Source organism: Nomascus leucogenys, chromosome 7b, assembly GCF_006542625.1.
Source record: "Nomascus leucogenys isolate Asia chromosome 7b, Asia_NLE_v1, whole genome shotgun sequence".
Taxonomy (NCBI): domain Eukaryota; kingdom Metazoa; phylum Chordata; class Mammalia; order Primates; family Hylobatidae; genus Nomascus; species Nomascus leucogenys.
The window spans coordinates 83972832-83995921 of NC_044387.1; the positions used below are offsets into that span (position 1 = coordinate 83972832).

The following is a 23090-nucleotide window of genomic DNA, read 5'->3' on the forward strand; positions in this document are numbered from 1 at the left end:
AGCTTCTTAACTGGCCTTCTTGCCACTGTTCTTGCTCCTTTTGCCAGCACCCTGATGGCCTTGTGTATGTCCAGTTGATCCACAGCTGGGCAGGGTTCTGCTGCGGATGACCTGACTGAGCCTTGGAAGACTGTCCTGTAATCTTCCCGGAACATGGGGATATGGAGGATATCATTTGCGTCCTGATCTTCTGGGAAGGAGATAGTTAGACAATTTGTCATCACCTGGGTTCTGATGAACTCTGAGACTCCACCTCGAGTCACTGTAGCGTAACGCTGCAGCCTATAAAACTAATGACTCAAGATTGGTGCAAAAGTAATTGCAGTTTTTGTCTTTTTTTGTTAAAGTACTTTTAATGGCAAAAACTGCAATTACTTTTGCACCAATCTAATATAATACTTAGCTGCAACACATGGACTCAGCATCTCAGCAACAGAGTGCCCTTCCCCTTATGTAGCACTATCAGCTCATCTGGCCCCTTTTCTGTTTGTGTCTTTCTGTAGGACAAGACATATGGGAAGGCCGCACCTTTGCATCTTACTGTCTCTGTAAGTACAGTTGACCCTCCCTATCTAAGGGTACTGCATCCTTGGATCCAACCAACCACAGATGAAAAATAGTCCGGAAAAAAAAGTATGTACTGAACGTGCAGAATTGTTTCTTGTCATTATTCTTTAAACAATACATTGTAATGACTATTTCCGTAGTATTAGGTATTATAAGTAATCCAGAAATGATTTTAAGTATACAAGAGGATATACATAGGTTATATGCAAATACTACACCATTTTTGTATCAGGGATTTCAGCATCCATGAATTCTGGTATCCGAAGGAGGTCCTGGGACCAGTCCTCCACACATACCGGGGGATGACTGTAATAAAGAGTATTACAAGGACCTGTTTCTCTACTGGCCGAATCCATCAGCCTTGCTTGACATTTCCCATTTGGGATTTTGGTACTTACCATTCCCTCTGCCTGCGTTGCCATTCCCCTGAGCTTTTGCAAGGCCGACAATAACTGAATTTTCTCTCTTCCTTTAGGTCTGAGCTTAAAAGTGTCCGCTCTATCTAAAGCATCTCTACTCCCACACCCTTGCTACTCTTGGTAATCGCTATCACAGCACCCAGTTTAGGATCACTGGATACATAATGATAGTGATTAATGATCTAGGAATGTTTGCTATAATTTCTGGTGGTGAGGGAGGGTGTTAAGTTCAGATTTTGGGCAGAGGAGTTGGCTCATGTAATTAGCAGACTGGTAGAAAGCCCTGTAGGTCCTTAGAAGTTGGACATTTGGAAAGGACCTTGTTTTTCACTGTCACCAAACCTCTTAGATTCTAATATCTTGCTTTTAATGTTTACTATCCATGCAATCATCTGAATCCGCTATTATCTCTGAATAGAAAAATGCTGTTATATTCTTATTTTTCTATATCCAAGACTTATTCTTGAGAAAATCCCTCTTTAGATTACATCGTGATTTCTCTTAAACTTTTTTTAAAGCAGGTTTGAAAGTCCACATAGTTTATTTTCATTGGTTTCCCTCTGTTTGTGTATTTATTTATTTGTACCATGTCATGAGTTAGTCAACGTAGGTTTGCTTTAAAATAATTATATATTCAGACCCTTGTAAAATCTTAAAAATGTATGCGTGGTTGGACGTTGCAAATACAAATATCAGTCTGTTAGGCAAGAAGTGTGGAAACCACAAGCAAGGTTTGCGTCACTTGTTTAATATACAAAGTCTTTCACAGATAATTATTTTCTTTTTCTTAATTTGCTTTAGTACACATGATTCACAAAACAGTAAATTGTTAATGCAAGAGAATTATGTAAAACCAAAATAGTACAAATGCCTAATTTCAAAAACTGCACACAGTTAAAATAATTTTTCCTCCTTTGTTTTAATGCAGTATCCAATTTCAAAATGGGCTTTCTTTAGATGTGGAGGAAACACTGCAGCCCAAAATAACAGTACTTCCTTTCAACTGTGTTGATATGTAAAATAGCACCATTGGGCTGACTTAGGAAAGAAAAAAGGTTTTCATCTTTCTTAATTAAAGTATTATATAACAACTATAATAATAATGATACTAATAACTTTTAAGAGCTGTACTCTGTTCTAAAATATTCATTTTCAAGGCAAGGAAGGGTAAACTATATGGGGCAGATGGAAGAATCTTCCCACCTCAGCCCCAGGACTCTTATAATTTCCCTTAATGGTGTCATTGCTCTAATGAGCTAATTTTCCTGCCAATGAATACATGTTTTAAAGAGTACCCAAGGACCTTTTGTAAAACAAGATAAAATATAACTATGAGGTTGTCTCTCTGGGAACTATAATCACGTGTAGAAGCAGCACAGAGTGAGAGTTAATGCTGGGGTGTTTTGAAAGACTCGTTCAGTCTACACCTATCTTCCTTCAGGTTACACACTGCTGTATCTCAGGTTGTTGGGCTCACTTTAGTTTAGATTTTGTTCATTTTTATTTTGTTTTTGTACTTAAGCTTAATTGCCTTTTGGGCTTTACTTTTTGAAAAATTGGAATTTCTTTCTTTTACAATTTAATCTTTACTCCTGTAAGATAAGAGTGATAGTTCTTTAAAAAATTAACAGCATCAATGTCTGGTTTATGGTATTGATAATACTGAAGATTCATGATTGTAAAGAGCCAAGGTTTTTAACGCAACTGTAATTTCATTCTTCAATTTTAGTCCTTTTTTTTCAATTCCGTTTTATTTCTTCCATGAGCAGGTAAACATGCCTCAAAATTTGCATTCTGTAGAGCAGTTCTTCTTTTTGAAGGGTATAGTCAGTCTACAAAAAAGCGCTGCCACAAAACTAAATCGTTTTATTGTTTGAAAGGGCAAATGTTCCATTGCCACACAGAATGTAAAAAGAAAATAATCAACATTAGATTTTAAATGCAGGTAGTTATTTCAGATGTTTGAACCATAAACAACCATTGCTGAAAAGCTTCTTAAAAGCTTGAAATTCAGAACTTCAGGGTTTCAAAAAGTCAGAAGAATAGCAAAATCAAGTGTTGACTTTTAACCTGCCAGGAAACTATATTATTTTCTCATTTCAACAATGTCCAAGCCCATAAAAGTTAATTGCAAGAATTTAGGTATAGTTTTAAAATCCCATGTCCTCTTTTACTATTAATACAATAATGCTTACCTTTGCATTTTATTCTAGACATATTTTCTTAGTGTTAAGTGTAGCCCTTAATAAATGAGGCTTTATTTTAGCCAATCATCCTCTACTGTGAAATCAGCCCTGCAACATATCTTGTTTAGGTTCGTACAGAATTTAAACAATATTTTCCATGTTAATTAAAGTAAATAATTATTTTACTTTCAGAGCAAACAAAAGAGAAATCAACATTTCTTTGTTTGCTGATGTCTAGATGTTTTTCCCCGGGAATATCTATAAGCAGCATGTTGCCATTACTAACCCACAGGGAAAATGGATTAGTAAAAAGCTTAGGACAGTTAACAGGAAAATTGCATTAAGGTTAATCCCTTGGATATGGTGCCATGGTTAAATCACCCACAGATTTGTTATTCATAAATGTATTTATCTTAAATATTTAAAATGGGCATTTAAGAGGAATTTAATATACAGTTTAATTTGTTTAAGGTCCACTGTTTTTTAAAACATTACTTATATCCTTATTTATACAGAATTTTTGGTTCAGTTTAGTTACCTCAACTTTGTTTTCCCTATGCTTATAACAAGTTTTAAGAAAGATGAGTTTTAAACCTTTTGTTTCCTGACTGAATACCTTAACGTTTTCCCCGCATATATACATGAATACACACACGCCATACACACACACAAAATTGACATTGTTTACCTTTTGTTTATTTCTAGTAATCAAGACTATTTGGACTCAGTGTCAGCCACTACTAATATTCATACCATCTTTCTCCTCATTTAAAGGTTTTTTTGTTTTTTTCCTTTTTCCTATGATCTGTGAAGAACAAGCACACTGATAATTACAAAGTGCATCCATGTGATACCCAGATTTGTGCAATGTGATACTCATGCTTTGGTTCTTATGGCCATCATTGCCTTTTCATGTTAATAAATAATGACAGCTAACAAAAATAAGTCACCTTTTTTAATGTAGGATGTCTTTCTTTGACAGGCTACTATATCTATAATCATCATTAATCTAGCTCACTGCAATGTCATTCACACATCATCAATCAGTTTTACATGAATATGCAAAGAACACAATAATCAACTGTCAAACCTGAACAATTAATTACTTATCATAGAATCTGTTGAATATTTTTGCTTTCTAACTGAGCGAGGGAAATCCTGTCAGCTTTTAAAAGTAAGGGCTAGATTCTTAGTCATAATTACTCATCATCTGTCAAGTTGACACCTCATGGATGAAGTAAGCCTTACACATTTGATTTAATAACAAAAATAGGTAATTTTATTCCCCTATTGTAAGTACTTCATAGTAAGAAATTAATTTCACAACTTTGCTACAGGCAGATTGTTTTATCTTTCTATACTTTTGGATTTTTACCCTTTAGAGATGTGAACTTCATCTGACTTTAAAATGAGGACACTTAATTTAATTTAATGCTTTTAAAAATCATAGCTTTTGTGAGACTTTGAAATAAAATAATGAATTAAACTGTTTTGAAATATTCAACTGTTAAATAAAGCAGAAGCTTAGTCTCTAATTTTACGGCTGTGCTATCCAATATAGTTAATTCAAGTTGAAGTGTGCTTTTAAATTACCAACTGGATTTTGAAAACTTGGTTCAAGAAACAGATGTAAAAACTGTCAATCAATTTTTATATTGATGACATGTTGAAATAACATATATAGTGTTAACTTTTTAAAAAATCAAAATTCATTTTAACATTTATTTTTACTTTTTAAAATGGGGCTACTGGGAAGTTAAATATTTGCATCTGTGGCCTGCATTTGTGGCTGTTGTGTTTCTATTGGACAGCACGGTATTAGAGGAACCAGATAAAAATATAAGACCCGATAACTGAGTTCTGTGGGTATTTAACAGAGCTAATTATATCCGAACATTTTCTGAAAATCTTTTGCATGACTTAAACATAATTCCAAATATCAATGTCTTCAAATGTATATTGCATCTATTTAAAAAACATGCATCTGTCAAAATAACCAGACTCCACTAAACCATAAAAATCTGTTAGCTGTCAAAGCATATCAAAATATGCATCCTCCAAGTTCACTTCCAATATGACTTAGGGATAATGCAGACAATTTCAGGCTTAAAACCAAATATGTTAGTTATTTCCAGATGAGACAGTTAACATTACAAGGCCCTAGAAGTAATACACATTGCAATTCAAGTCTGTATTCTTGAACTTTTCCCCTGTTAACTGTGAAGAGTATCATGGGTCCATTTAATCTTTGATTACTGCCTAAAAGCATTCATTGCCCCAGTAGTTCTTAATTGTCTTAGAAATCATTCTCTTGCAAACTTCACATTTCCATACATACTTTACGCTATTACTTCATGGGCTCCTGGGCATTTGGTGTGTTTTTCTCCTTTCCTCTTTGAACAAAGTCAGGAAAAATGTGTCAGTAGGAGAAAGGAGGAGCTGAAGGGAGTAAATAATTCAAGATCACTTCTGTCATTTGTAGTGGCTGAGGGCTAGAAAGATATTCTTCGGTGAAGAAACTCCCAACAGGTTCCATCAAACTGATACAACTTCAGGGGGGCCACCCTCTGCAGATGGCAGTGAATTTGTACCTGTTTGTGGTACAGGCACTACCACAGCATCTTTGATGTCTGTGTTTACATTGCATGAGAAGTTCTTCTCCAGTTTTTTGGCAGTGTCTGGGCAATTTTGTACAAAGATCACACGGTTGTAGGCCTTCAGCCTGCGCCACAACTGAACGTAGACTTTACACTGTACGTACATGAAGACAAGACCTCCTGTGAAGCCAATGGCTACCACAACCAGTTTTGTCCAAAACGGCCATTCAAGGACACCTTTGAAATGAAAAAGAGAAAATGTTATCACCAAGTTGTCCTCAGTGGATTTGGTCAGTTTTTTTTTCTATGCCCCTTCAAAAGCCCATGCTTGCCTTCTAGCTTATGTTAACAGGAATATATTGTTCATAACTAGAAAGAATTATAATCTGAATTGGCTTAATTCCTTTTGAGTATCCTACATGTATTATCAAAATTGTATATCAGGACATTTTCTCACCTATCACTGTCAAATCTCTTATTTCTCCTAGCATCAAGTACCTATCATAATTATGAGATATGTTAGATTTTGGACATTTGGACACTGACATTTATCCCTTATAGCTAAACTTTTAAGGAAGGATGGTGAGCAAAATGGAAGAATCAGAGTTTAAAATCCTTTTAAGAAGATGAGGTATAGGTACATGTATGGGTTTGTATGTACAGGTCTTCCCACCCTCATTTATTTTAAAATGTAAAAGGAAGGAGAAAGGAAGAAGGGAGATGGGGAGGAGTGAGAAGGAGAGGAAAGAAAAAGCTGCCACATCTCACCAGAGAGAGAATTCCTGAGTACAAACATGCAAAAGATTTAGGATTTTAGCCATTTGTTTCATAAATCATATTTTGTTATTGAGAACCATCACACTTTTATAGATGTCTATATTTTCTCTTAATTTCCATCACTATTACTAGAAATAGGCTTTCTTTTGTAAATATAGTTTTAAAAATTATTTCACAGGCATTTCAGTGACTACAACAGTATTTAGGTAATACATAATTATGAATGTTAAATATATGAGGGTCAAGAGTGTTAAATATATGAGGGTCAAATGGTCCTCTTGCCCACATTAGGATGGTGTGGGGGATAATAGCTGTCTTCCTGTAAGTGAAAAGTTGTGAAGTAGAAAAATATAGCTCAGTATGGCTCAATACGGTGCAACAGGAAGGGATGGTAGAAACGTGTAAAAACCACGGTAATTGAGAGTCTGTGATTTGACTTTGGATTTTTATTTACTTATAACAGTGAATAGAGTTATAAGAAATATCCTATCTATATTTTGTAGTAGTGACGTTTGCTTTATGCTTATGGAAGCAAGGAGAAATCATGCCCTATTTCCATCATGATGAAGCACCTTGTACCCTAAGATTAACCAAAAATAACAGCGTTACCCTGTCGATTTCTGGTCCCAAAATAATGAAACATTGAGTATTATATTCCCAGATCCCCAACAAACACCATTTTATTCTTGACTTTTATTTAGCTCATGTTGCAAGATCTTTCTGGTTATGATCATCATGTAATAAGATTTTGTTTTTTCTCCATGAACAAATTAATGCAAACTTAGTAATCATGGTAATCTTCTTTATATTTTTCTTTAAATACCTGTTATATTTTTCACTTGCTTATCCAGTTTTTCTGAAGTCTGACTCCTTTGAGCCTTTGCAAGTAAACTCTTTTTCTTTTCTTTTTTTTTTTTTTTTTTTTTGAGACGGAGTCTCGCTCTGTCACCCAGGCTGGAGTGCAGTGGCGTGATCTCGGCTCACTGCAAGCTCCGCCTCCCGGGTTCACACCATTCTCCTGCCTCAGCCTCTCCGAGTAGCTGGGACTACAGGCGCCCGCCACCACGCCCGGCTAATTTTTTGTATTTTTAGTAGAGACGGGGTTTCACCGTGGTCTCGATCTCCTGACCTCGTGATCCACCCGCCTCGGCCTCCCAAAGTGTTGGGATTACAAGCGTGAGCCACCGCGCCCGGCCTACTCTTTTTCTTTTCAAAATGCTTTGGCTCTGACTCTTCCTTTGAAATTTTTGGGGAAAAAATGTTCTCTGATCTTAAAAGGGATTGTAAGAAAACATGAAAAGCCTCTCACTGTTGTTGATGTTTCATTAATTTGTTACTCTGTTTGGCATTGTCAATTTAAAATAAATTTCTATGCCTCTTTCAGCAATCAAATCTGAACTTAGTTTTTGAGTAGATTAAATATATGCAATCAAATTTATTAGAACCTTTACCGGTAGCAAAGGTAAATTTTTTCTAACTCCTAATATGCAAGGACTTCTTTATGACTTGAATAACTCATAGTAGTCATCATCTTGAATATTTACTTAATCCTAATGGAAATAATACTTCAAAATATCATTGGCCAAAGCTCACACAGGAGAAATAAGAGATCATTACAGTGGCAGGTGTAATTAATAGGCAGATAATTAAATATCCCTAGATCTATTAAAGAAATTAAATCAACAGTAACCTTTCAGAGCAGAAAGCACAAAGCTCAAATAGTTTTACTAGTGGATTCTACCAAACATTTAAAGAAGAAATGACATGAATGTTCTGCAGTCTTTTCCAGAAAATAGAAGAGAGAATACTTCCTAACTAATTGGGTGAGACCAGCTTCGGCAAAGACAATTGCTATGAAGAAAAGTTATAGGCCAGTATCTCTCATGAACAGATACAAAAATTCTCAACAAAATATTAGCAAATTGAATTCCACAATGTATAAAAACAATTACACACTACAGTCAATAGAGATTTATTCTAGGTATGCAAAGTTTGTTCAACTTTCAGAAATCAATGTAATCACATCAATTAGCTAAAGAAAAATGTGAATATATCAATAAGTGCAGAAAACACATTTGATAAAATATGACACTCAATCATGATAAAAACTAGGAACGGAAGGGAATTTCCTTAATGGGATAAAGAACATAGAAAACCTATAGCTGACATAATGCTAAGAAACTAGATGCTTTTCCCTTAAGATCAGGAAGAAGACAAGGATGTTCCTTCTTACCATGCCTATTCAGCATCACACTGGAAGTCTTAGCTAATGCAATAAAACAAGAATAATAAAAGATGATTGGGAAAGAATAAATAAAACTATCTTTGTTCACAAATGATATGCTTGTCTATGTATAAAATCTCAAAGAATTGATTGTTTTGTTTTTTTAAATAGGTGATTATGACAATGTTGCAGGATACAAAGTTTTACAAAAAGTCAATTGCTTTCCTATATATAGAGCAATAAACAACCAGAATTTGAAATTAAAAACATAAGCCCATTTACATTTGTGCCAACAAAACAAAAACAATGACAACAACAAAAACCTTAGGTGTAAACCTAACATAATATGTACAAGATTTATGTGAGAAAAACTATAAAGCTATGATGAAGGAAATAAAAGAATATCTGAATGAAATAAGATGTTCCACATTTATGGGTAGGGAGATTTAATATTATTAAGATATCTATTCTTCCCAATTTGATCTACAGATTCAATACTATCCCATTCAAAATTCCAGCAAGTTATTTTATGGATATTGACAAACTGATTCTAAAGTGTATATGGAGAGCAAAAGACCAGAATAGCCAACACAATATTGAAGTGGAAGAATAAAGTTTTTGAAAACTGACACTATCCTTGATTACCACCACTATGGTGATGAAGACAGTGTGATATCAATGAAAGAATAAAGAAATAAATCAGTGAAACAGAATAGCCCAGAAATAGACTGATACAAATATAGGAAACTGATCTTTAACAAAGGAGCAAAGGCAATTCAATGGAGAAGGGATAGTCTTTTTAACAAATGGGTGCTGGTATAACAATATCTGCATGCAAATAAATGAGTCTGTAAACAGACCTTACATTTTTCACAAAAATTAACTCAAAATGGATTATAGAACTAAATGTAAACTGTGAAACTATACAGCTTCTAAAAGATAAGAAAATTTAGGTGACCAAAGTATGATCTATGAAGAGAAAAATTGATCAATTGGACTTTATTAAAACTAAAACCTTTTGCTCTGAGGAAGTCACTGTTAAGAGAATGAAAAGACAAGCCACAGGAAAAAATATCTACAAAACATACTCTGAAAAAGGGATTTGTATCCAAAATATACAAAGAACTGTTTACATTCAATGATAAGAAAATAACCTAATTACAAAATGAGCCAAAGATTTGAACAGATATGTCATCAATGAAGATAAACAGATGGTAAGATTATCAATATATGTGATTACAGAATTGCACATTTAAACAAGATATTATATACCTATTAGAATGGCTAAAGTTTTAAAAAAGAACACTGAAAACACAACGTTGGAAAGGATGTGGAACGACAAGCAGGAATTCTCATTCATTGCTGATACGTATGCAAAATGGTACAGTCACTTTGGAAGACAGTCTGGCAGTTTTTTACAATGGTAACCACAAGCTTTTCAAATGATACATTATACTTATTCAAATGAACAAAAACTTATGTTCACACAAAAACCTGCACACAAATGTTTGTAGCAGCTTTATTCATATTTGTTCAAAGCTGGAAATACCAAGTTGTCTTTCAATCTGTGAATGAATAAACTGTGATACATCCATGTAATGGAGTATTATTTAGTGATTAAAAAAATGAGCTATCAAGCTACAAAAGGACACAAAGGAACCTTAAATGCATATTGCTAAATGAAAGAGGTCAGTCTGAAAAAGCTACATATGGCGTGATTCCAACTGTATGACATTCTAGAAAAGGCAAAACTGGAGATAGTAGGATCAGTGTTTGCCAACAGTTTAGGGGGAGAAAGGAAGGGATGAATAGGTGGAACACAGGGACTTTTTAAGGCGGCAGCACCATTCTGTATGATTCTGTAATGGTGGACACAGGACATTACATGTTTTTCCAAACTCATAGAACTGTACAACACAAAGTGAACCCCAATGTAACTATGGACTTTAATAATAATGTAAGAATATTGGCTCCTCAGTGGTAACAAATGTACCATGTCGAGGCAAGATGTTAATAACAGGAGAAACCTTGTGTATGTGCAGGGTGGTATGTGGGAACTCTCTCTTTACCTTCTTTGTAATTTTTCTGTTAACCTAAATCTGCTCTAAAAATAGTCTTTTATATATAATAGATTTATATATATATTTATATATATTAGCTCCTTACTTGAGATTAGTTCCATGAATTCATCTCTTTGTCTAGGTCAGTTTATAGAATTTCTTCGAGTAAGAGATGGGTTCTTGAGCATTGAAGTATTTGGAAATTGGTAATGTATGCATATTTATGGAAACTATTGCACAAAAACACTCCATTTCTTTTTAGCCATGCCCAAGGGAGTTTATTGGGCCTAAAATTTGCTGCAGTCCTGCACAATAAATGCTCATGACCTATACCTCTATTTATTTTATCGTCATCCTCAGCTGCCTAATTTCTCTCATCCAGTGCCTTTCTTAGTAAACTTTATCCGAAGTCCCATCTGGGTAGCTGTTTTCCAAACATTGCACATCCTAATATAGGTTCAAGCTTTAGCACATGCTATTCCTCTGTCTAGAGTGCCGCGCTCTTTACAGTAAACTTCTACTAATCTTTCAGAACCCACTCCAGGGAGAAAAAGGTGCAATCTGTCATGAGGTTGGCAAACACAGCATTTGTTCCCTAATTACTACCAACACTCTTTCCTGCTAATCCCTATGATAGCTTCATGGTTCCCAACACCACAATCTAGGTCAACTTCTGGAGTTGGCATGAGAAAAAACCTTTTTGCCATCTGGCCCAGAGGAAGAAGATGCTTTTTCACAATATTGCAAATTCCCTACATCGTAGTCCAGGAGAAACCCTATTAATGTTAACTAATTAAATGCTGTTGTTTGGAGTAAAATAGAGTAACTCTGAACTTAATAAAACTAGGAGAAAGACTAATGGTTTCATGTCTCTCCCTACCCAAGTCACTATTTAAAAAAATTAATTAGTGTATCATGGAGTTAAACTCTTTGAAGGAACAAATTCAATTATCAATATATTTACTTAAGAGAAGATGCTAAAAGATGTTAGAAAACAAATCGTCAAGAAAACAGACCTTTGATTTTAGAAACTTTAGAGTACAAAAATGGACTATACCAGGCATTTATAATTGATCAGTGTCTGTTAGTCATATATAAATGTTTCCATGGTCCCTTTCTCCTATAGACTTCTTTGATCTTAAGGATAGGATTTTCAAAATAAAAGAATGCTACCTGGATTTGATTTATTTATACAGACGCATTTGCAACCAACACGTGTTCGATAATAGCACTGTTGTTATCTAGTGATAATAGTGGTACTACATCATGTATTCCAATACTCTTCAGAAACATTTTCATTTTAGGATAAAAAATACAGAAATAATTACATAAAATTATGAGATGAATTGCTTTATACTTATTTATAAATTTCCCAAGTAACTTATAGACAAATATAATACTTTAAAGTAGTAATAATAATTGTTGACCATTAGTGCAACTTTTAAAAAATGTTGTTCTACTTCGACAGCACTAGTTCCTCATCTAAAGATTTCACAGTGTTGTTCATAATGAAACATACATTCCACAGTTTTAACATATTCTAGGTATTCCTACATATATTATTCATTTTTGGAAAAAAATTGAGGGGAGTATATAAAAGAATCATTTTTCTTATAGAAAAGTTTTTAAAGAAAATATCAGGCTGATACAATAAAAATTGTTTTGTTCTTGATTTTTCTGGTGTTCCAGCAAAATAACTGAACTAAAAATTCAGAGTTCAAAGGCCTTTAAAGACGATCTATTTCAATTCTCTCTTCTCCCCCTTTTGCTATTTCATGCCAAAGGTGAGATTATTACCCAATGATCTTGGCCTAGTAATCTTTGATAGTGTTGAAATTTGAATTGTGTATTGCATGGAAATAGCAGTTAACTTGCTATTTTTATTTAAAAATACTCCAAGGCAAAGTCTTCATAAGTGATTTAAGGAGTTCTGAAGAATAATCAGGAGTATCTGATGATTCTAATAGTCCCAGATAAGTGGCAGCACACATTTATACATGGCTGGACTCCTGTGTCCATTTTTCCTATATGCTAAGTAACATGGTGGCATCAAATGGTAGAAATAAAAAGAGCTAAATTATTCTCTATGCAGAGAGTCCATGCATTTGGAATATAGAAGGGCTTTTTTTTTTTTTTTTCTTTCTTAAGTTCCTACTTAGCTGTCTTCATCTATGCAAGGAGAACAATCATCTGAAACACTGACTCAGTGTAGACCATAGGTTCACCACTGGGGGCAGTTTTGTTCTCTGGGGGACACTTAGCAATGTCTAGAGACATTGTTGATTGTTGTACCTGGAGTGGGGTGCTACTGACTTTTATTAGAGGCCAGGGATGCTGCTAGACGTACTACAATGCACAGGACAGCACCTTCCAACAAAGAATTGTTCAGTTCATAATGTCCATAGTGCTGAGGTTGAGAATCCCTGCTGTGGAAGACAGTAACTTATGTCTCTTTATTGGGAATTTGCAGAAAGGATTTGGAATATGAGCGAGACATCTTGCAGTTCTCCAAATTCAAAAGGATTTTTGCTGTAAACTATTATATTAAGCAGTAGTTTCAATGTGTTTAGAAAGCTTTAACCACAGACAGACTGGAGATGAAATGTGCTTTATTTCCCATTTTTAGGGAAATTCTCATGGACCACATCCAGTTTTCTCCTCTGCTTAACCAAACTAGCAGCTGTTCCTCATACATGCCTGGAGGTTTTCCATTTCTGAGCCTTTGTCTCCGATCTTTTTTCTTTGTGTTTTGCTTCCTTCCTTCTATGTGTCTACTTGTCCCACAAAACCCATCTTAGAGGTCATTTCCAGCTGGAAATAAGTTTTCCCACTGTTCCACTTCCATGTTATTTCTCCGTGTGCAGTATGAGCTCACTTTCTAACATAAGCTCTTTTACTGTGTCATGTTATAATCTTGACAAGCACAGAATTTGTCTGGGCTGGACTTTGTTTTCCATAGTTCCTTGCTCAGTAGGTATTTCAAGGATAAATGAAAGCTTTTACAACCCCTCTTCACTGTCAGTAAAGCTGTGCTTTAGATGGTGGACAATCTAAAGAAAAGTCCACTCACGTTTCACCTCTCTTTCCAGAAACAGTGACCAAAGCCTATAATATACCTGGGAATCTGGGCCAGGGGGAAACAGTTGCCATTTTCTTTGCCCTTTTTGGGAGCCAGCCTGATCCCTCCACTTTCCTTCCCAAGGTATCTCTGAATCAGTTTCCCCTGCCCACACCATCCTTTAATATGTTCCTGGAAAGTCAAATCTCCCACAAAACCCCTCCATTAAGTTTAGAGTGCGGAGCACCCCAACCCCCACATACAAAAGCCATCTAAGTACAAACTCACTGTCCAAATGACTATCTTTGACAGCCTGCTCTTTCTCTTGCCTTCAAGTAAGTGCACACGATTTTTGTTTTCTATAAAATAAATTACTGTTGAGTAGTTATAAGGATTGTATTTTGGAAAACTCACTTTAAGGATATCTTGAGAGGAAATGCTAAAATGGGGCTAAATGGATTTTTCAAGAATGTTTTCATCAGGAAGATGTACTTGCCTGCTTTTATTGAGACACAGCCAATTGTCTTCTTACATTCTGTTAGTTTCTATGCTGTCGTTAGCAAAGACAAAAGAATATACACCACAGAAAAGGACAATGATAGAGAAAGGAAGGCACTAAATCTTTTCCCTGGGCATCCTATGTACAATTCAAGGTATCTTTGTCCTCAGTCATATATAAAGCTGTATCCTGCACTTCAAAATGCCGGGAGCACAAAGTTGTTTCTATTTGATGATTTCGCAGAGGAATTCGGAAAATCTGACTTAGGCAATTGAAGCATCTGCTCATTTCTCTGAGGCCCAAGAACCCATCTCTACTTCTGTCTTTGTGTCTGGAATCCTTCTGCAGGAGTTTCTGTAGGTTTAGTAATAAACTCTCTGCCCATCTTTACCTCTCAAGCATTAAGGGCAAACATTTCTTGGACAGCAATTAAAAGAGCAGGCATTCTCTCTACCACCATTTTCTGAGGAAATAGAAAGCTACTCTAGTCTCTCATATTAACTTTAATTGATTCACTCACATTCCATATTATGCTAATCCCACAAGGAAGAGCACTAAGTTCTCAGTCTCAATATTTTTGTTGATTTAATATGATTATTAAAGTAAATTCTTCCAGGCCTCCTTTTTACAGTCACATATATGTGATCTGGTACTTGCAGGCTGCAGCATCCTCCAGGCCATTCCAAAACAATCAACATGCGAATAGGTTTTCCAGGAAAGGCTTAAGATAGTTTGTAGTCTTGCCCTTCAATGTGATATTGAAAAGTTCACAAATTAGAGTTAAAGGAATCAAAATGCTGCAGCCTTAAAGTCTAGTGCCACCAGAACCAGAAATTTCAGTCCACAGTTTATAGGGAAATTTATATTTAAAGAGCGAGTGAAAACACTTTAGACAAAGAAAAACAGATGGACTTCACAGCTCATTCTAGACTCTTGGGAGTCTGATTCTGGACAAGATTATTTTTAGCAAGGCAGAGAAGGAAACTGGGATGTCCAGGTTAAAAGTAACAGTATTTAAAAAACTTGAATGAAAAGCCAAAAATAAAGTAAAACTTATAATTTTTTTTTTTTTCACACACACACAAAAATCCCCCACATCTTCCTAATTCTGTACTCTATTGGAGTTGGGTCAGAAGACACGGATTGGGTTATCCAAGAGCATTTCCCCACCAGGAACCTGAGAATTAGGCATTAGTTATAAACAGGACCTCTGCAACGGACTGACTTTTTCATCTCTTTCCTGGCTAAGGAATAGCCAAATCCCCAAATGATTCAGACTTCTGGTTAATTTCTTTGCAGCCCACGCCCTAAGAGGATTTCCCTTATTATGGTTAATGGATTCTCAAGAGTGGTTTTCCTGTGCAAAATCTCCACTTGTTTTTGAGGGTTATGGATTTTATTCTGAAGAACCCTATTCCTAAGAATCTACTTCAGTCTTTACATCTTTATCCACCTAAACTCAGATAGCTATTTCATTTCCTTGAGGTATTAGGCCTGTTCTGTTATTTTCTTTGGTTTCAATTTCTTTATCCTTGATAGCTTGTTTCAGTAATAGCCCCTGATTGGCTCATGCCTCCCTGTAATCCTGTCCTGGGATATCCCATCACCTGTTGACACTGGTCTTGGTCATATGACCTGCTTTAGCCAACAGGATAATAGGAAACATAACTCAATCAGAAACTTTAAATGTGTTTGCAGATGGTGATTTTACTCTCTCCTGATGCTTTTTTTTTTTTTTTTTTTTTTTTTTGAGACAGAGTCTTGGTTCTGTCACCCAAGCTGGAGTGCAGTGGTGTGATCTCAGCTCACTGCAACCTTTGCCTCCTGGGTTTAAGAGATTTCCTGGCCTCAGCCTCCTGAGTAGCTGGGACTACAGGCATGCACCACCATGCCCAGCTAAGTTTTGTATTTTTAGTAGAGACAGAGTTTTACCATGTTGGCCAGGCTTGTCCTGAACTCCTGACCTTAAGTGATCCGCCCACCTTGGCCTCCCAAAGTGCTGGGATTACAGGCTTAAACCAACACACCCAGCCTGGGATGGTTTTTATACAGCTAAAGCCAACTGATACATTACTTAAAATTGGAGGTAATAGTATCTACCAAGTTCATATGGTTGTTAGTGTGGATTAAACAAATTAACAGTGCCTGACACATAGGAAGTATAAATATAAGTTTTCATTATTGTTATTATCTGTGTGATTTGAACGCTACACACCTTCGGCTGATTCAGCTGTAGGTTAAGAGTGGAGCTTTCACAGGTGTCTACCAGTAAGATCTTTCTAACTTCACTGTGTTATAAGTTTAGGGTGTCCCAGCTTGACTCAAGGTAAGCTTCTCTCCAGAATCACAGAGGAAGTCTAGTTAGTTGTCAGCCAGGCCACTGGCATTTAGTCATAGTGTGTCTCTGAGCGTCTCTTGCAGTTACAATTCCCTTCGTCAGGAGAAATGCTCAGAAATCCCATCAAAAAATAAACTAAAACATCCTTAAATGCTTAAGTAGCAATTATATATATTGTATTTGTTAGGAAATATTTCTGCCAACCTTTCAGACCACAGTGACAATGGCTTATCAGCTGGAGTTTATCTACCAGATCCTTTTAGACTCATTTACTTTCCAGAAATACTGTTTCTCTGAAAATATATTTCCTTTGGTAATAGAATGGGGTCCCGGTTCCTCTCCCCTGAAGGCACAGGGGCATACCTGTAACATCTCACTTTTCTATTTTCTCTTTAAGTCAAATTGGGTAAAGCAGAAGCTCCCAGGTGGGCATTTATAATACAGCTGGAGATCAGGCAAATTGCTTATTTTCTCATCTATAAACAGTGATCTCTAAGGTCTCTTCCAGCTTTGAAATTTGATTTCTCAGAGTATTCTGCAAATGTTATATAGGAGATCATGCGACTGGAGACACCTAGAGTATGTCTAAAAGCTTTTTTAAATCACCAAGCAGCAGAAGAGAACCTGTTTCACTTAACAGTGACAGTGGCTGTGTGTATTTACAGAAAGCATCTCACTGTAAGTTGGAATATTTTGGCTGGGTGCTTAGGGTATGCAGAACTATAAAGTGTGTGTATAAGGAAGGGTGTGTGTGAGTGGCTGTTGTGGCCTTGGGGTTCAGAGGGGAGCTGGTTTTCTTCTTTACTTTTATCCTGGTTGCTTCTCTCCAGTTGGGTAGATTATTAAACAACAACAACAAAATTGTTTCACATATTTATAACCTTTTTCTTAACTTGTTTTAATGGTAATATTCACCATGAGTAATTATGTGTCATATATGTACATTATTTATATAGACATGTTTCAATCTATTTGATGCAAGGTAAAGTTCATGTTGTCTGAATAATAAATCATAGAAATAACTTTTAGCAGCTACTCACTCCAACCTTGGTAGTTTTACAAATGAAAAAACTGAGCTTCAGAGTGATTAATCATTGTATTGAAGATAACTAGGCTGGGCACGGTGGCTCACGCCTGTAATCCCAGTACTTTGGGAGGCTGAGGTGAGCAGATCACTTGAGCCCAGGTGTTCAGGACCAGCCTGGGCAACATGATGAAACCTTGTCTCTACAAAAAATACAAAAAATTAGCTGGGCACGGTGATGCCCACCTGTCGTCGCAGCAACTTGGGAGGCTAAGGGAGGAGAATCACTTGAGCCCAGGGAGGGGGACTGAGGGAGGATGTTACAGTGAGCCAGGATCGCACCACTGCACTCCAGCCTGGGCGAGAGGAGTGAAATCCTGTCTCAAAGGAAAAAAAAAAAATAACTAGTCAGTGACCAAGGGAGAGCTAGAACCCTGGTCTTCTGACAACTAGCTCAAGCCAGTGTTTATTCTTTTTGGGTTGTTCTCATCTGCTGGAGTCAGCCACAGCCAGCAAACATTTTTTGAGCCTCTGCTAACACCAAGTATTTTCTGAATAATGAGGCAAGGCCTCTGCTCTGGAGGAGCTTGGAAGCTTGGGAGTGAGTCCGCCATGAAAACAAAGTCAATTTGTTATTCTAGTCCTTTATGTATACATTGTAATACTTCTGGGGCAACTTTACTATCTATACCTACAGTCTCTTTAATATTGTAAATTGTTGTAGTTGTTTTTGGTTTGTATTTTTGTTGTTTATACACGGATAATATACTGAAGCATGCTTCTAGACTATGTAAAGATAAGGCAAGAATAACAACTGTTGCCCAAATTAAACTTAGCGATAGGCTTATTTGGGGTGTTAAAGCTCCAAGTAGCATATGTTTGCTATTTTTTTTTTTTTCCTGTCATCACAGGGGAAAGAGAGGTGAGGGCTCTCTGTGGCATCATGACTATTTAATCTAAAAGAACAACCATTTACAGACATATGAGGAATTTTTTTTCTTTCCAGGATCATCATTACAGTTCAAAAGATTTTGCTGTTTTATATTCAACCTGAATTCTGGCTGAAAAAGGACAATTTATTTCTTTTAAAATATTTTAAAGGTTTTTCAAGATGGATTTAAAATATGTTGACTTCTTTTAAGTTATGCAATTTTTTCCCAACAACTTTACAAGTAAATTCAAGATCAGCACTCACAGTCCCAATGCCACAGGAAGTTTAAAGAAATAACAATTTATACAGATGCCCACAGTCCTCTTCAATGTGCACATTGGAAAGCAGGTTTAAATATAATTTGAACATAAATACAAATGATTCCCTTTATGAAAGTCACTATGGTTTCCATGTGAAATTAGCCAAGTTCTAGAGCTGTCCCGCTGGCAAGCGGCTCTACAGGAATTACCACGGACACTGCTTCTTGATAAATATCTTGCTTTCTGTTTTGCTTTTGCTCTAAATGCCAAATATAAAAATCATGTCATTTTCAGTTTCCTTTAAGAAATGGACCCTTGATTGTCATTAAGAGTCCACTGAAGGTTACTGTCTGGAATCCTGCACCCACCCACAGCTGAGAAAGAAAAAAATATTTTGAAAACAATTTTAAAAGAAAAATAAGAGGTGGAAAAGCTTAGGTACCAGGCATTCACACCTCATCATTCCTTGTACAGTGTTGACCAGACTACTTGCCTGGTCCCAGACCAGTGTTCAGCACCGGGGAGATGTAGTGGTGGACAGGACAGAGAAGGCCCCCACCTGCTCTGAGCAGGTGAAGGAAGACAGACAATTAAATGAGCAATTGCAATGGCATGTGGTAAGTTTCACAGTCAGGCAGAGCTCCCCTAGCTGCATGACAGAATCATCTAAGGGGTGACTAAGTGTAAACCTCTGGGGATAAAGCCCAGCTTTGCAGCATTAGGAACATACCACAGGTATTCTACCATGCAGTAAATGTGGAGAAGCCTTGGGGAGGATAAATGCAGGATGCTATGGGACTACGTGGTAGGGCAGTGACTCTCCATCCTTAGCCGGCATCAGAATCACCTGTAGCCTTCTTCAGTACAAACTGCTGGCCTTCACCATCAGGGTTTCATAGGTCTAGGGAAGCAGGAGGTAAAAATATGCATTTCTAGTGAATTCCCAGGTGATACTGATGTTGCTGGTCCCAGGACCATACTTTGAGAATCACTGTGGTACGAATAATGATCCTACTTCAGGGAGCTGAAGTGAGTTTCCCAGAGCAAGTGATGTTTAAGGTAAACTGCAAAGGCTGAGTTGGGATTAGGGAGGTGTGTGAGAATATATGAGTGTTTAAGAGTGTGTGTGGTGGCGGTGGACAAGAGAAGCTGGAAGGAAATGTTTTACAGAGAGGAAAGCTGAGCAAGGGCCTGGACATAGATTTGAAGAGCTGAATGAATGTTCGCCTAGCTGGCTTCAGCTAGGTCACGGGGGCAGCATAGTCCCACTGAGGAATTTGGGTTACCTTTTAATGGTTAAGTGGGAATAGGATGTGATTAGATTTATGCTTTTGTAAATCTGCCGGGATTACATTATTGAGCATGGGTTGTGTTGAAGCTGGCAAAACTGGAGAAAGTCTAGTCAAGAAGCTTCTGCAGTTTTCAAGTTAAAAATATGATAGTTTGCAAATGGATGGTAGCCATAGGGAAGGAAAGAAATGGACATACTCCAGAGGCATGTGAGACAGAGTGAATAGGATTTGGTGATTGATTTAAGGTAGAAGAAGAAGGAGATCAAAGTGAAAGCTGGATATCTGGGTTTGGCTACTGGGTGTTAGCGGTGCCGTTTCCACCGGTGTTAGAGTGAGAAGCGGTAGGGGATTATGCAGTGCGACACGCTGAGACTTTCAAACAGAATCATTCAGAAGATAGGTGGATGTATGGGTTGGAGTACAATAGGAATGGGAAATGAATTTGGGAAGTTATCAGCATTGACATGGCAGCTGAAGATAAAGTAAAATCCAGGGGGCCTACAGAATGAGCAAGGAGACAGAAAAATGGAAGAAAGCATGGAGCCATGAGTTTCTTGGTTTTTGGAGATATTTTTGTGGCTGAAGTTGAGACCATTATGTTCATTGTAGGGTAAATGATTGCTATTCAGTCACATGTCTTAGAAATGTGGTTGGATAAAATAAATGTAAGAGAGGGGTTTTCTTATGGGTGTCTATGAGGGTCTATGTATATATGACATGAGATTGCTTCCTCTTCTTACATCTACGAGAAGGGCTCTTAATTTTCTTTCCTTCTCATGTGGCTGGAAGAGAAGAGCTCTGCAGTTTACTACAAAGAGGCCAAGTGAGGGTGACCACTGGGAGAGGGGAGAGACTACATTACCTGGAGGAAATTTGTGGTTCTCAAATGCCAAGCTCTAAATGTGTCATCTAATCTAAGGGTATCATGTCTGGCCTTGATTGCTAGGAAAGAACTAGAGTTCTAAGGTAACACATTGGGTGAAGTGAGGTGGGGTGCCTCTTTGTTTTTCCATCCATATGTGACTGCAGTATTTACAGCACACTGTTTGTTACTTGGGCCAGTACCTGTATCAAGAGAGGACGCTGGATTTAAAAAAAAGAAAAAGTTCTACCCTCAGGGAACTTATTTAATAAGGATGTAATGTGACATTTTAAAATCAAGACTCTCTGAAACAGTACATAATGTAGTTGCAAACAATGTAGCTTGATATTAATGGTATGTAAATGAGTTAATATGGAATAAATAAACACATAAAAACAACCCACAAAACCCCATCCTACCTGTTTTTCTAGCATTTAGACTCGACACAGTAGTGCTTTCATTTTTTTTCCAGAAAAGGACAGTGCCACCTGAAACGCTGTCACCATCCCCTCTCTGACACACATAAACCCCATCCACAATTCCTATCGTGGGTCCTGGCCTTCCCTTTATCCCCGCAGCCATTTGGCTGTTTGAAATGCTTAGAGCGGTGCACGCTGGTGTGTGCTGCTGCCACCTAGAGGGCGAGTGTGAGAATGGAGTCTCCCCTTCTGTGTTTATGAATCCCCACGCAGAAATACAGAAGTAACCTTTTGTGTTTTAATCTCTTCCTTATTTATTTTTTTCTTACCTCCTCTCATTGTTTTGTTCTTTCATTTTCTTCCATTTTTTCTCTGGGTGTAGGGATGTGCAAACATTTTTCACAACATTACAAACTCAAAATGTGGTTATCGAACAATGTCTTTTCTAGAGGCATCAGTAGTTAAACACTGTTTCCTGCGGGAGTGTGGAGATGTTTCTCACTGTTTTACCACCAACGATTGAGGCTGGATAAGGTATGAAAACTTATAGGGCCCAATGAGAAACACAACTGGGTCCTTTCACACATGAAAATATTTTATAGACATTGTGCTTTCTCTTTTTGTTTCTGTTTTTAGTGACTTATCCATTTTAATGTGAGAATATGCCTTACTGATTTAGAAACATTTTTCTTTGCAGACTTGACACCATCCTTCACAATCAAACTTCGCATGGCTAAAATGTCAAACCATGGCGCTAACCCACTCTATCAAACTATACAGTACTACCTAAAGGGCTACAACACATTCTCTACTAGAATGCCATCTCCTTCATGCTTTAAAGGAGAGATGACTAGAGTGAATTAAATAAAATGAGAAACCCTTCATTTTTACAGCCATTTGCCTTTTCACATCAGGCAGAACTTGATCCTTATTCAGCTCCTGAAAAGCCCAAAGTGGTGTTTGCCATTTGTATGTAACTGCCACTAAGTTTTATATGGATTTGATGAATTTCACATCTCAGCTTGGGACTCCATATAGTTAATGCTTTTTAATCAGAGTATTAATCAATAACATGATTAGGGAAGAATCAATAGCAAATACTAGCTTTTCTAGTGTATCATACATGATGAAGGCCTAACTCAGGGAAATGACTTCCCTATCCACCTCTGAGTATTGTCTTTAGGATCCAAGAGGGTAAGAAGAAAGATGTGCTCTTACCGTTATCATTGCCTTGCTTGATTTCCTCCGCTGTCCGGTCTATCAATACATACAAAGACCAAACCACACAGGTGATCGCAATTACGTGGAAGGTGACAGAGCAGAATATTTTCCTCCTTTCACTTGTGGTCATCTGTAGTTTCTCCCACTGCAGTCAGAAACGAAGGACACAAAACTGAATTGCAAACTAGGAAATTTTGCTCCCCTTTTATTTCCTAGACATAGATCATGAATGGAAGAAAAACAGTAAATACCTGCAATTTCAGATGACACAATAATATTCAAGTAAGTCTTCATGTTTAGCGAGATATGAAATTACAACCTAGAGAGTTACATAGAACTTAAATACATATGTAGGG

General features: G+C 36.8%; 2 protein-coding genes across 2 annotated transcripts in view; one reads left to right on the forward strand and one right to left on the reverse strand.

Moving 5' to 3' along the window:
• The window catches only part of TMA16 (translation machinery associated 16 homolog), a 34074-nt gene extending 29960 nt beyond the window's left edge, over positions 1-4114 (forward strand). Inside the window, exon 8 of the mRNA XM_003257920.4 lies at positions 504-4114. The gene's annotated coding sequence lies outside the window, so the exon portion shown is untranslated. The remainder of the gene's footprint in view (positions 1-503) is intronic.
• MARCHF1 (membrane associated ring-CH-type finger 1) overlaps positions 1715-23090 on the reverse strand; it is an 861096-nt gene continuing 839720 nt past the window's right edge. The window contains exons 7-8 of the mRNA XM_003257921.4: positions 22732-22879; positions 1715-6006 (exon numbers count right to left, since the gene is read on the reverse strand). Coding sequence (XP_003257969.1) covers positions 5708-6006; positions 22732-22879 — 447 coding nt within the window. The 3' untranslated portion in view covers positions 1715-5707. The remainder of the gene's footprint in view (positions 6007-22731; positions 22880-23090) is intronic.